This window comes from Engystomops pustulosus, chromosome 10, assembly GCF_040894005.1.
Source record: "Engystomops pustulosus chromosome 10, aEngPut4.maternal, whole genome shotgun sequence".
Classification (NCBI taxonomy): domain Eukaryota; kingdom Metazoa; phylum Chordata; class Amphibia; order Anura; family Leptodactylidae; genus Engystomops; species Engystomops pustulosus.
The window spans coordinates 12,230,606-12,246,327 of NC_092420.1; the positions used below are offsets into that span (position 1 = coordinate 12,230,606).

At 47.5% G+C, this 15,722-nt stretch overlaps 1 protein-coding gene across 4 annotated transcripts in view; it reads right to left on the reverse strand.

Moving 5' to 3' along the window:
• Positions 1-8,945: 8,945 nt before the first annotated feature.
• Positions 8,946-15,722, reverse strand: part of MTMR14 (myotubularin related protein 14) — a 38,547-nt gene continuing 31,770 nt past the window's right edge. For all 4 annotated transcript variants that reach the window (XM_072128055.1, XM_072128054.1, XM_072128057.1 and 1 more), the window contains one exon: positions 8,946-10,381. In XM_072128055.1, the coding sequence (XP_071984156.1) occupies positions 10,201-10,381 (181 nt within the window). In that variant the 3' untranslated portion in view covers positions 8,946-10,200. The remainder of the gene's footprint in view (positions 10,382-15,722) is intronic.

Below are 15,722 nucleotides of genomic sequence, written 5' to 3' on the forward strand. Positions count from 1 at the left end.
CCACTAGGGGGAGCTCAGGAGATTACTACACTTTGTATATACAGCCACCACTAGGGGGAGCTCAGGAATTTACTACACTCTGTGTATACAGCCACCACTAGGAGGAGCTCATTAGCTGACTACATACTGTAAATACAGTCCCCACCAGGGGGAGCTGAGGAGCTGAGCTCCACGTAGTACAGGTGGATTATTAATACTGCTAGGAGATAATTAGTAGGTTAGTAGAGGAGGAGTAGTACTAGTAGGGGGAGTGGTTTAGTAGGGTAGTAGAGGAGGAGTAGTACTTGTAGGGGGAGTGGTTTAGTAGGGTAGTAGAGGAGGAGTAGTACTAGTAGGGGGAGTGGTTTAGTAGGGTAGTAGAGGAGGAGTAGTACTAGTAGGGGGAGTGGTTAGTAGGGTAGTAGAGGAGGAGGAGTACTAGTAGGGGGAGTGGTTTAGTAGGGTAGTAGAGGAGGAGTAGTACTAGTAGGGGGAGTGGTTTAGTAGGGTAGTAGAGGAGGAGGAGTACTAGTAGGGGGAGTGGTTAGTAGGGTAGTAGAGGAGGAGTAGTACTAGTAGGGGGAGTGGTTTAGTAGGGTAGTAGAGGAGGTAATGAGGGGGATACAGAGAAGGTGTAGAGGAGGAAGATCAGTAGTAGTAGTTGTTATTAACAATAATTAACAAGGACAGGTAGTAAACGCGTAGTAGTATTAGTAATTGTAGGAGTATAAGTAGTATTAGAGTATTAATAATAGAGGAGAAGTATTGAAGACTCAGTAGCAGTGGGTATGAATAATAGTAGAAGAGGAGGACATGTAGTGGCAAACACTTAGTAGTTTTAGTAGTAGTAGAGTATTACTCAGGGCTGACGCCAGCACTCGGCAAGTCCTGGGGCCCGGGGCTCCTGGGGGGGCCACATAAAGCTGTACATAAGGAATCCATTGTGGGGGAGGGGGGCTGTATTGGGTATGAATAATGGTAGTAGAGGAGATATGGTAGTAAGAAAGACGTAGTAACATAGTTCTAGTATAGTAAATGCTACATAGAGTATAGAGTCATAAGCAGACAGCTCCATCCACAGCACAGTGGCCATTCCAGGGTACTGCGGCTCCGCTGCAGGTCATCAGTAACAGGCAGCCTAGACATCTCCTTTAAATATTGTTGTGTATATGCCGCCTGAGGCTGCGAGCAGAGATCTGTCCTTCCGCTCAGGAGAGAAGAGACTCCACAAAAGCCGCTGAAAAAATCTTCAGAGACGGCGGATGTCGCTCATTACACACATAAAGCAGCCACAATGTCCCCACGCTTCCTCCATTTACCGATAAGGGAAATCCATTTTTTTTCTAACCCGCTGATTACGAGTCAATCTACAGCCTGAATTAGCGCGCCGCCGGTAATGAATGAACCGCTCCCGGCTCCCTGCACCCGGCTCGGCGGAGCTGATAATGTGGTCAGCAAATTATTTATGAATTTCAATGAGGATTTTTGTGATTTCTCTCTGTTCTCATCAAGGTGAAAGATGTCAGGAGAGCAGAGGGGGGGAGGGGAGGGGGGAATTTTTTATTCCGACTGACTATTTGTCATTTGCGAGATGACAATTGCTCAAACAGTTTCCAGGATCCTGCTTTAACGTTCAGAGGGATTTGGAGCTGTAAAAGTATTTGTCAAAAAAAAAAAAAGGACAAGCGAGAGACATTTCGGCGATTGAAAAAAAAGTTTTAGCAACGTTTGGGAGCTTATACATTAAACTCTATGCTGATACAATACGCAAACAACTCCTGAGCTCCATCTAGTGGCGACTGAAGGAAGGGAGAATTTTGTAATTTAACAATCAGGTGGATTAGAGGAACAGTGATATCAGCACATGCAATAGGATTAAAAGCTCTTGTCATGTACCTGTCAAGTAAACAGGTGCAAGCTGTCAGATTAAGTAAGTGGTGGCCAACTTACCTTGCAACGTCTTTTAAGGCTACCAACTGCCTAGAGCAGATAAGCCATAAGGGCGGACCTGCTATCATGAACCTAACTATTAGACCCTGATTGATCCTGCAAGGTGACATAGACCAGTGTCCGCACTGAGATAGACCAGTGTTCACACTAGGACACAGTAATGCTTCAAGGCAATGAGAAGCATCAAAGGCAAGATGGTGGCAAAGGTACAGAATAATCACTAGTGAAAGGTCAAGTAACGTAGCAGAGGTCGGATACATGGAATAGCAAAGCAATAACTATCTGCAATAGGGAACAGTATAAACAGACTAGAAGAACAGGCAATGTGTATTGGGACTGGGCAAATGTATAAAGGATGTCCCTGGACGCCACCCCCAGCAGCTGACTAGTTTAGCTATCCCTCACAGTAACCCTTGCTGGACCCCCAGCAGCTGACTAGTTTAGCTATCCCTCACAGTAACCCTTGCTGGACCCCCAGCAGCTGACTAGTTTAGCTATCCCTCACAGTAACCCTTGCTGGACCCCCAGCAGCTGACTAGTTTAGCTATCCCTCACAGTAACCCTTGCTGGACAGGGCTGGGCTGCAGAGAGCTGGGCGTGGCTCAATCAATCACAACACAGCAGCAACCTAATCTGCTAATGTCTTACTTTATTTGTATATTTTCTCCAGAATATGTAAAGCGCTATGGAATTTGATGCCGCTATAGAAATCAATAGGATAAGTGAAAATCTTTTAAGTGATTAAATACGTTTCAGCCAGGTTTGTCAGGGATCAGGATCCAAAAATTGTGCCTATTCTCTTATATAATATTTATACTGTCTTTTCCTGGGACAAAACTTCAAATGCACTGCCAAGCCATACATGATAAAACACCTGTAGCCAGCACTAGGGGGAGCTCAGGAGTGTACGGCTCCAGAGCTCCATCTAGTGGTAACTGAAGGTAGTGAGAATTTTCTAATATATTATTTGGGAATGAGTATGCCAGAAACATATGAACTTAATTGGATTTGTAGAACGAGGCCTGGGGTGCAGGGGGAACCCAAGGGGGCAATAAGATGTTCTCCCACCGGTACTATAAATTATACATTATGGTGGGTTTCTGGTGCACATTTTGCAGATTCATGTTTAAATCTTTTTGGTCTTCTCCAAACCTCCCTATGACTTATGGAAGGAGACAAGGCAGATGAAAGCTGGTGTGTGATCAGAGCGCATACCCGATGCCATTGTGCTGGGCTGGGACCTCCGCCACTGCTGGGACTGCAGGTAGCTCCGGGCCCCCCCCTCCTCTCCTGCCAGGGTGTCAGTGCCCATCATCCTGCAGACACTGACGCAGCAGAGCTGGGACACTACAAGGACGACGCTCGGCAGGAGACTGGAAGGACTTTTTAAGATGGTTCCCAGGATATTTTGTGGACGGGGACTTCTCTTCAAAGACCTTCTCATCATTTCTGACTCAGATCTCAAGGGGCTTCTACAAATCTCATTGTTTAACTGTAGCATCTGGAGTTCAGACTAGACTGATACATTGTAGCAACCCGTCAGCTGTATAACAAGGGCAACAATGTAAAGTATTGGTTTCCTATAGTGACAAAGGGATCATTTATGGGTACTGACCCTAAGGGTAGAGAATAGGCTGCAATTTCTGTGTTGCAAGTCTTCAGTTTTTTGTACACAGCTCCAATGCAGATCTATGAAACGCCATGGTTCCAGACTACAGACATGCTCCGCGTAGTCAGGTCCTGACATGTGTTTCTTCTTCTTCTTGGTGGACCATCAGACAGAAGACTGTAGGATCAGACTACACATGGGATGCCTTGTAGTCTGTTACCGTGGAGACACATCTATCTACATCTATGAGTTGCAGGTTGGAGTAACAATATGTCCCCGCTCCGCTGTCCTGGGATGTCACGTGGCGTCGCATTATCTCTAATACACGGATTAAAATGACAATCCTCGACAGATCAGCAGCAACAGATGTGCGGAGCGGGAAGTTCACTGGAGCAGCGGGGATTTCCGGAATCTGGAGGGGATGGAAGGAGGGAGAGGACAATGTCTACAAATAGATACAAAGTAACAAAAACCTGATCGTAATACACCATTACTGCCTCCACCCAGCTTTCCCTAGATCTGCAAGTGTGTGTCCTGTTTCACTACTCTACAGGACACATTTACCATTCACGATTCTGGAAAAGTTGGATGACAAACCCTCACCCAGCTTTCCCATACTTATTTGCCTAGTCATGCCATATTTACTAAGTATATGTTAGGTATGACCCAGCTTTCCCAGGCTACTCATCTGCCTACCCACCCTGTCTTTCAGGATTCTAGAACTTTAACAGTGAGTGCCACCCAACTTAACATTTAACATTGAGTGCCACCCAACTTTCCCAGGCATCTCAACCGCCTAGTGGTCCAGTGTTTACTAGTTAGAACTCTGGAAATATTGGTCGAAATCTCTAGTAGCTTTAGTGCGGTTATTCTGGTTGTCACTCAGCTTTCCCATACTTGTTCACTGAGCAGTCTGTGTCCTTCAGGAGTCTAGAAAAGGTAGTAATCTCTGTGCAAACTTTATGGTGTCTGTATTGTGTCATCCAGCTTTTCCTGCTTCATTATCATCATCATCATCATCATGCTGTGATCCCTTCTCCATCCTAGTGTCTACTTCAGACTTTCAGGATTCTAGAAAAGTTGGGTAGCAATCTCTGTGTGGGCTGGATGATGGCTGTGTTGTGTCACCCAGCTTTCCCTGATTCATCATCATTGCATATAATACCTTCCCCATTCTAGTATATTCTACATAGTTTCAGGATTCTAGAAAAGTTGGATGATCCTATTGACTTGATGTCATCATGGATCCTTTTACATGAAGTTTCTATTCAGTTTATCAGAAAAGTTGGGTGGCAATCCACATGGTGGACATGTTGGTTGTCACCCAGCTTTCCGTAAAGCAGATAAAACAAAGTAACAATATATAATCTTCCAGTGTGGCTGTTAGGACATGGATCCTCTATGGGGTCTTCATGTACCACCCTGCCCCCGCTGCTGATAGGACATGGGGGTCTCCACTTCTCTAGTGTATGAACACATTGCAACTGGACAAATCCTAATTCCCAGAATCCACTATCCTCCTCCTCCTACTATACAGGGATTAGAGTTGTAGTAACCGCTCCAGCTGTTACTTATCCTACAGATGCAGCAGAGCTGAGTGTGTCATGTGATGCTGTGATGTCACAGAGAGGAGTTTGTGGTTTTCTTTGTGGACCAAAGGGCTTAGAAGGGGAAGTGACTGCAGCAAGTGCTGGATATTGTCCCTGGAGAGATGTGTAATCACAACTTTGTATATGTTGTTAGTAGCAGCAGAACTGTGAAATATGGATTTATCTTCCAGGATTGTAGCTTCTCCAAGTGCACTGGATATGTTTCCTCACACTGAAGTGCTCTGTACTATCTGCAGCCAGTGTTACGTATTGTCCCTGGAAAGATGTGTAATTATAAATTTGTGTATGTTGTTAGTAGCAGCAGGACTGTGATATTGGATTTATATTCCAGGATTGTAGCTTCTCGAAGTGCTCTGGGTGTGTGTGCTGTTCTCTCTGCAGCCAGTGTTAGGTATTGTCCCTGGAAAAATGTTGTTGGTAGCAGCAGGACTGTGAAATATGGATTTATATTCCTGAATTGTAGCTTCTACAAGTGCACTGGGTGTGTGTCCTCACACTGCTGTGCTCTCTGCAACCAGTGTTATGTATTGTCCCTGGACAGATGTGTAATCATACCAATAGGTATTTGGGTAAAAGCAAGACTGTGAAATATGGATTTATATTCCAGGATTGTAGCTTCTGCAAGTGGTCGTGTCCTCACACTGCTGTGCTCTGTGCCCTCTGCTGCCAGTGTTAGATATGGTGTAATCAGACCTTTATGTATGTTATTAGTAGCAGCAGGACTGTGATTTATGGATTTATATTCCAGGTTTATAACTTCTCCAAGTGCACAGGGGGTTCTCTGACACTGCAGCCAGTGTTATGTATTGTCCCTGGAGAGATGTGTAATCAGACCTTTGTGTATGTTGTTAGTAGCAGCAGGACTGTGATATATGGATTTATATTCCAGGATTGTAGCTTCTTCAATTGCACTGAGGGTATGTCCTCACACTGCTGTGCTGTTAGTACCAACCTAAACCACCGCCTGTCCCATCTGTTCTGAATAAAAGCTGTAGCAGTTTTCTGGTTACTAGAATGGAAGGGAGGGGCAGCGGAGCAGAGAGCTAAGAGCACAGCAGTGTGAGGAAACTAAAATCCTGGTATCTGACCCAATTTTTCTCAGCCCTGAATGATCTCAATAACGCATCCGTATTAGAGCTCCCCCTGGTGGTGTCTGCAGAATTGACAATTCATTTCAATTGCTCTGCAAAGGTTTGTATCACACCACACATAGTTTAGGACCTAAAAATTAAAGGTCCTTAAATTAAAGGGATTGTCAAGGATAATAAAAAGGCATTGCTGCTTTGTTCCAGGGGCAGTTCCACATCTGTCCTTACTTTATGTCATTCTAAAGTCAATGGGGATGAGTTGCAACGCCACATGTAGCCTGTAGAGGCGCTGTTTTCAGATTCTTAAATAGAAACCCAATTATCCCCCCATTGTCAGTGCTACATGTCCTTGTTAGTTGTAGTTGTGCTGGTGGTGTCAGCGCCTCCTCATTACCTGCTCCTATAGAGACACTGCAAGGTTCCTCCTTTTCGTAATTAAACTTATTTCATGGCTGTGGTTTTATATGTCAGATCTTGGGCAGCTGAACAATAATACGGGAGGGGGGAATGGAGCGCCCCCCACAGTGCATCTACCAGCACTACACCAACAGATCCAGGCACATTACATATGGGGATCACTGAAGAAAATTAGTCCAGATCACAAGTGGTTAATAGGCAGCATGTTATAGAGCAGGAGGAGCTGAGCAGATTGTACATAGTGTCCTATCTGCAGGAAGCATGTTATACAGCAGGAGGAGCTGAGCAGATTGTACATAGTGTCCTATCTGCAGGCAGCATGTTATAGAGCAGGAGGAGCTGAGCAGATTGTACATGTGTCCTATCTGCAGGAAGCATGTTATACAGCAGGAGGAGCTGAGCAGATTGTACAGTGTCCTGTCTGCAGGTAGCATGTTATAGAGCAGGAGGAGCTGAGCAGATTGTACACAGTGACCTATCTGCAGGCAGCATGTTATAGAGCAGGAGGAGCTGAGCAGATTGTACATAGTGTCCTATCTGCAGGCAGCATGTTATACAGCAGGAGGAGCTGAGCAGATTGTACATAGTGTCCTATCTGCAGGCAGCATGTTATAGAGCAGGAGGAGCTGAGCAGATTGTACATGTGTCCTATCTGCAGGCAGCATGTTATAGAGCAGGAGGAGCTGAGCAGATTGTACATAGTGTCCTATCTGCAGGCAGCATGTACAGAGCAAGAGGAGCTGAGCAGATTGTACATAGTGTCCTATCTGCAGGCAGCATGTTATACAGCAGGAGGAGCTGAGCAGATTGTACATAGTGTCCTATCTGCAGGCAGCATGTTATAGAGCAGGAGGAGCTGAGCAGATTGTACATGTGTCCTATCTGCAGACAGCATGTTATAGAGCAGGAGGAGCTGAGCAGATTGTACATAGTGTCCTATCTGCAGGCAGCATGTACAGAGCAAGAGGAGCTGAGCAGATTGTACATGGTGTCCTATCTGCAGGAAGCATGTTATACAGCAGGAGGAGTGGAGCAGATCACACATAGTGTCCTATCTGCAGGAGGAGCTGAGCAGATCATACATAGTGTCCTATCTGCTCAGGTATTATTGATCTATAACATGCTGCTTGCACATAGGACACTATGTATGATCTGCTCAGCCCCTCCTGCTCTATAACATGCTGCCTGCAGATTGGACACTACGTACAATCTGCAGGCAGCATGTTATAAAGCAGTAAGAACAAAGCAGATTGTACATAGTGTCCTAGCAGTAGGCAGCATGTTATAGAGCAGGAGGAGCAGATTATACATTTTGTCCTATCTGCAGGCAGCATGTTATAGAGCAGGAGGAGCTGAGCAGATTGTACATAGTGTCCTATCTGCAGGCAGCATGTACAGAGCAAGAGGAGCTGAGCAGATTGTACATAGTGTCCTATCTGCAGGCAGCATGTTATACAGCAGGAGGAGCTGAGCAGATTGTACATAGTGTCCTATCTGCAGGCAGCATGTTATAGAGCAGGAGGAGCTGAGCAGATTGTACATGTGTCCTATCTGCAGACAGCATGTTATAGAGCAGGAGGAGCTGAGCAGATTGTACATAGTGTCCTATCTGCAGGCAGCATGTACAGAGCAAGAGGAGCTGAGCAGATTGTACATGGTGTCCTATCTGCAGGAAGCATGTTATACAGCAGGAGGAGTGGAGCAGATCACACATAGTGTCCTATCTGCAGGAGGAGCTGAGCAGATCATACATAGTGTCCTATCTGCTCAGGTATTATTGATCTATAACATGCTGCTTGCACATAGGACACTATGTATGATCTGCTCAGCCCCTCCTGCTCTATAACATGCTGCCTGCAGATTGGACACTACGTACAATCTGCAGGCAGCATGTTATAAAGCAGTAAGAACAAAGCAGATTGTACATAGTGTCCTAGCAGTAGGCAGCATGTTATAGAGCAGGAGGAGCAGATTATACATTTTGTCCTATCTGCAGGCAGCATGTTATAGAGCAGGAGGAGCTGAGCAGATTGTACATAGTGTCCTAGCAGCAGGCAGCATGCTATAGAGCAGCAGTTGCTGAGCAGATTGTACATAGTGTCCCATCTGTAATCAGCATGTTATAGAGCAGGAGGAGCTGAGGAGATCTGAATGCTGGATATTGTGATTGGAGCTTGGCTGCAGTACCAGACACCACCTATGCACAGGAGTGGCATCGTATCTCTATTCCCATATAACTCATCAATCCAGGACTCCAGGTGTGAACAGGACTCTGTATAAAAAAAATAATAATTAACAATAGTTTTTCTTTTTAATTGAAGTTGATTGCAAAATTAAATAAAAACCATATGAGGAAAATAAAGCGATGTGGAAAATAACAAAAATAATGCGGCCGCTGTTCCTCCATCACTGGGTAAAAATCATAGTAAGCAGCAGAAGGATTGGGCTGGAGGGTGTAGTGCACCCGAGGAACTACAAGTCCCAGCATCCCTATGGGGCTTTCTGAGAGACTTGCACGAGGGGTGGGGCACGACACGGGGGTCCAGTAATGAGTGTCACCCCCTTAGGCAGTACACAATAGGTAAGTATTCACACCCCTGCAACTTTATGAGGCCCAATGAGAAAGTTACATCAACGACTGCTCCTTAAAGGGATTGTCCAGAATGCAGAAAACATGGCTGCTTTGCTCCAGAACCAGCTCCACACCTGTCCCTGGGCCATGTTGGGCTATTGAAGAGATGCAATACCACGACCAAACTGAGGCCAAGGGTGGCGCCACTGTTCAAAAAGAGCAGCCATGTATTTTCTGCTCCTGGACTTATATACTTCAATTCCAATATTTACAAGATGTCTTCCTGCTGCAAGTGAATGGAAGAGGCTGAAGACCAATGATCAAGGCCCGAGCACAGGTGTAGGTTTGTTACAGTGTGTCAGATGTCTCACGTACACATCTGTATGAGCAGTGGTTGGTTATTTGTCACTTCACTAACCAATAGCAACACATAGATACACACAGTATATACAGTCATTGATGTAACTAATGACATTCTGACTGCCTCGTGCCACCACTAGAGGGCGCAGCGAGCAGACAAAATGTTATTTTGTGTATAGCAGAGAGGAGGGTTTGCAGCTTTGTATCAGACAACTTCCAGACCACAGAAGATGTTCCCCTAGTGGGTAAATCAAGTACAGCAGGTGCTAGTGGGTGTCCACTAGGAAGGGATGCTGGGACTTGTAGTTCCCAGCCATGATTGTAAAGCAGTCTCGTCATGGTCAGGTGATTATGTTTTTCAATTTTCTATTTAAAAAGTCACAGTTTAGTCAAATTCAAGATTTTTTTTTTTTTATGTTACAATGAATAAAGGAGAACGAAGATATAAACCGCCATGTTGTGCCGGGTCAGTCCTTACACCCAGCGCTGACCGATCATGTATCCACCACTGGAAGAAACCTTTCCCTTTCATTAATATGGAGAAGTCCAAACCCGTCCTGGAGATTGTCCTGTATGTGGCTTCCATAGGGGCGAGGGGGGTGGGCACTGCGCCCATCACACGGCACCGCTGGCTCCTCGCAGTCCCACGCCACGAGCAAACTGCTCCAGAAGACCACTGATCGCCCCCGAGGGGCTCGCAGGGACCGTCCTAAGGCCTATGGTGGTGTTATAGGCGGAGAGGAAGATGGACTGGACGGCCTCGAGCCGCGACACCCGCTCCGTCTGTGCCGTGTGCCTGGAAGAGAGAGGACAGTGAGGAATCGGGAGACCCAGGGGGGAAAGGTCAAACAGTCGATACAGGATGGGGTCATGTGTTACATTCACAATTGTACTGATTTTTCGGCAATGCGCCTCCACACACAACTCAGGAGGTGCCGCGCCCAACCACAGTGCACGGCTCCGATACTGCTGCCGCCCCCAACCCCAGTGCACGGCTCAGATACTGCTGCCACCCCCAACCCCAGTGCACGGCTCAGATACTGCTGCCGCCCCCAACCCCAGTGCACGGCTCCGATACTGCTGCCGCCCCCAACCCCAGTGCACGGCTCAGATACTGCTGCCGCCCCCAACCCCGGGTGCACGGCTCAGATACTGCTGCCTCCCCCAACCCCGGTGCACGGCTCAGATACTGCTGCCGCCCCCAACCCCGGTGCACGGCTCAGATACTGCTGCCTCCCCCAACCCCGGTGCACGGCTCCGATACTGCTGCCGCCCCCAACCCCAGTGCACGGCTCAGATACTGCTGCCGCCCCCAACCCCAGTGCACGGCTCAGATACTGCTGCCGCCCCCAACCCCAGTGCACGGCTCAGATACTGCTGCCGCCCCCAACCCCAGTGCACGGCTCAGATACTGCTGCCGCCCCCAACCCCGGGTGCACGGCTCAGATACTGCTGCCTCCCCCAACCCCGGTGCACGGCTCAGATACTGCTGCCGCCCCCAACCCCGGTGCACGGCTCAGATACTGCTGCCTCCCCCAACCCCGGTGCACGGCTCAGATACTGCTGCCGCCCCCAACCCCAGTGCACGGCTCCGATACTGCTGCCGCTCCCAACCCCAGTGCACGGCTCAGACACTGCTGCCGCCCCCAACCCCAGTGCACGGCTCAGACACTGCTGCCGCCCCCAACCCCAGTGCACGGCTCAGATACTGCTGCCGCCCCCAACCCCGGGTGCATGGCTCAGATACTGCTGCCGCCCCCAACCCCAGTGCACGGCTCAGATACTGCTGCCTCCCCCAACCCCGGTGCACGGCTCAGATACTGCTGCCGCCCCCAACCCCGGTGCACGGCTCAGATACTGCTGCCTCCCCCAACCCCGGTGCACGGCTCAGATACTGCTGCCGCCCCCAACCCCGGGTGCACGGCTCAGATACTGCTGCCTCCCCCAACCCCGGTGCACGGCTCAGATACTGCTGCCGCCCCCAACCCCGGTGCACGGCTCAGATACTGCTGCCTCCCCCAACCCCGGTGCACGGCTCAGATACTGCTGCCGCCCCCAACCCCAGTGCACGGCTCCGATACTGCTGCCGCTCCCAACCCCAGTGCACGGCTCAGACACTGCTGCCGCCCCCAACCCCAGTGCACGGCTCAGACACTGCTGCCGCCCCCAACCCCAGTGCACGGCTCAGATACTGCTGCCGCCCCCAACCCCGGGTGCATGGCTCAGATACTGCTGCCGCCCCCAACCCCAGTGCACGGCTCAGATACTGCTGCCGCCCCCAACCCCGGGTGCATGGCTCAGATACTGCTGCCTCCCCCAACCCCGGTGCACGGCTCAGATACTGCTGCCGCCCCCAACCCCGGTGCACAGCTCAGATACTGCTGCCGCCCCCAACCCCGGTGCACGGCTCAGATACTGCTGCCGCCCCCAACCCCAGTGCACGGCTCAGATACTGCTGCCGCCCCCAACCCCGGTGCACGGCTCAGATACTGCTGCCGCCCCCAACCCCAGTGCACGGCTCAGATACTGCTGCCGCCCCCAACCCCGGTGCACGGCTCAGATACTGCTGCCGCCCCCAACCCCGGTGCACGGCTCAGATACTGCTGCCGCCCCCAACCCCAGTGCACGGCTCAGATACTGCTGCCGCCCCCAACCCCAGTGCACGGCTCAAGTAACCCCTTATATCACCATATTCCTGACATTAGAAATAAAAAATTGTGAAGAGGCAGCGATTCCAGCATCATCTCCACCGCTTATTAAGGGCAACAGCAGGGAGTGCGTGTACAGACGACCCCCCCGGGTTATGGCTGCGGAGGGTCCTCACTCATAGATTCCAGCGTCAGACGCCTCATTTTTCATAGTATGAAGAAAAAGGAAAATGCAATAGTGAGGAAATGGCCGCATCCTGCAGTTACTGGAGGTGATGGATAATTAGACAATCGGGGCTTCACAGGTAACGCTGCTCCGGAGATACGAGGTGCAAGAGACGTCCTGGAGAGCAGGGGGGGGGGGACAGACAGTACTTTACATCAAAGCTTAGCCTCAATATTACATGTGAGGGCCACTGAGGACATCGTGAACAATCTGCTCAGCTCCACCTGCTCTATAACATGCTGGCTGCAAATAGGACACTATGTACTATCTGCTCAGCTCCTCCTGCTCTATAACATGCTGCCTGCAGATAGGACACTATGTGCAATCTGCTCAGCTCCTCCTGCTCTATAACATGCTGCCCGCAGATAGGACACTATGTACAATCTGCTCAGATCCTCCTGCTGTATAACATGCTGCCTGCAGATAGGACACTATGTACAATCTGCTCCACTCCTCCTTCTCTATAACATGCTGCCTGCAGATAGGACACTATGTACAATCTGCTCAGCTCCTCCTGCTCTATAACAAGCTGCCTGCAGATAGGACACTATGTACAATCTGCTCCACTCCTCCTTCTCTATAACATGCTGCCTGCAGATAGGACACTATGTACAATCTGCTCAGCTCCTCCTTCTCTATAACATGCTGCCTGCAGATAGGACACTATGTACAATCTGCTCAGCTCCTCCTGCTCTATAACATGCTGCCTGCAGGTAGGACACTATGTACAATCTGCTCAGCTCCTCGTGCTCTATAACATGCTGCCTGCAGATAGGAGATGCACATACCATCCTTCCCTTCTATATACAGTCTCCGGTAGCAGGTATATAGCTCTGTATGAGCTCATGGAATAGATAAGAATATCTCGTCCTGCCAAGTGTCACGTTGTCCCCGGCAGTACAAGACCTATTGGTGGAAATCTCATAGATTGGGTCCCCAAGGTCAGGCAGCTGCACATAAGCCCCAGATCATTATCCACAATAGTGAAGTGTCTACAGCCGGAGCTCTGAAGTGTAGGAGACGATGATCTGTAAAGAATATTTCCTGTCCGAAAGCAGAAGCCAATATAAAACCTGGAGGGGGGGGGGGGGGGTGTTCTCCATGATGGGTCTGCAGGTCATTAGGTGTCCATAGAAGTGACCTGCAAGCATCAGGCCCCATCAGGGTCTCTGTATTTAGGCCGGTGCTTTAGGTATGACCTACAAAGTCGGGGAGCACTTGTCCAGGAGCCTAATGAAAGGGGGGGAGGGTGTCACTGATGGTGGAGTAAGGGGGACCTGATGCAGCGGAGGGACCATAGAGCGGCTGTATGTACAGAACATATTTTGGATTAACCCCGTCACCCTTAATAAGGCCCGAGTGACCCTGGACAAGCGCCAGCGCTTACACAATGCAGGTCTATGGGGACTCTGCCAGCAAGTCCTTCTCCTAAACGACGAGACTGCTGACAGTCAAATGTCAGGTGCTTTATTTTTAGAAGCAGCTGCTCCCCCCATCCCCCCTCCCGCTCGCTCCAGCTGCCGAAATATGCAGATACAGGGCACAGACATCGCTGGAGATTCTTACTATATACTGCAAATACTTCACCAACATGAATGTACCGCAACCAAACTACCTACCAGGGGTATTATAGCAGTTATATTCTTGTACATAGGGGGCAGTATTATAGTAGTTATATTCCTGTACATAGGGGGCAGTATTATAGTAGTTATATTCTTGTACATAGGGGGCAGTATTATAGAAGTTATATTCCTGTACATAGGGGGCAGTATTATAGTAGTTATATTCCTGTACATAGGGGGCAGTATTATAGTAGTTATATTCTTGTACATAGGGGGCAGTATTATAGTAGTTATATTCTTGTACATAGAGGGCAGTATTATAGTAGTTATATTCCTGTACATAGGGGGCAGTATTATAGTAGTTATATTCTTGTACATAGGGGGCAGTATTATAGTAGTTATATTCTTGTACATAGGGGGCAGTATTATAGTAGTTATATTCTTGTACATAGGGGGCAGTATTATAGTAGTTATATTCTTGTACATTGGGGGCAGTATTATAGTAGTTATATTCTTGTACATAGGGGGCAGTATTATAGAAGTTATATTCCTGTACATAGGGGGCAGTATTATAGTAGTTATATTCCTGTACATAGGGGGCAGTATTATAGTAGTTATATTCTTGTACATAGAGGGCAGTATTATAGTAGTTATATTCTTGTACATAGAGGGCAGTATTATAGTAGTTATATTCTTGTACATAGGGGGCAGTATTATAGTAGTTATATTCTTGTACATAGGGGGCAGTATTATAGTAGTTATATTCTTGTACATAGGGGGCAGTATTATAGTAGTTATATTCTTGTACATAGGGGGCAGTATTATAGTAGTTATATTCTTGTACATAGGGGGCAGTATTATAGTAGTTATATTCTTGTACATAGGGGGCAGTATTATAGAAGTTATATTCTTGTACATAGGGGGCAGTATTATAGAAGTTATATTCTTGTACATAGGGGGCAGTATTATAGTAGTTATATTCTTGTACATAGGGGGCAGTATTATAGAAGTTATATTCTTGTACATAGGGGGCAGTATTATAGTAGTTATATTCCTGTACATAGGGGGCAGTATTATAGTAGCTATATTCCTGTACATAGGGGGCAGTATTATAGTAGTTATATTCCTGTACATAGGGGGCAGTATTATAGTAGTTATATTCCTGTACATAGGGGGCAGTATTATAGTAGTTATATTCCTGTACATAGGGGGCAGTATTATAGTAGTTATATTCTTGTACATAGGGGGCAGTATTATAGTAGTTATATTCTTGTACATAGGGGCAGTATTATAGTAGTTATATTCTTGTACATAGGGGCAGTATTATAGTAGTTATATTCTTGTACATAGGGGGCAGTATTATAGAAGTTATATTCTTGTACATAGGGGGCAGTATTATAGAAGTTATATTCTTGTACATAGGGGGCAGTATTATAGAAGTTATATTCTTGTACATAGGGGGGGAGTATTATAGTAGTTATATTCTTGTACATAGGGGGCAGTATTATAGTAGTTATATTCCTGTACATAGGGGGCAGTATTATAGTAGTTATATTCCTGTACATAGGGGGCAGTATTATAGTAGTTATATTCCTGTACATAGGGGGCAGTATTATAGTAGTTATATTCCTGTACATAGGGGGCAGTATTATAGTAGTTATATTCCTGTACATAGGGGGCAGTATTATAGTAGTTATATTC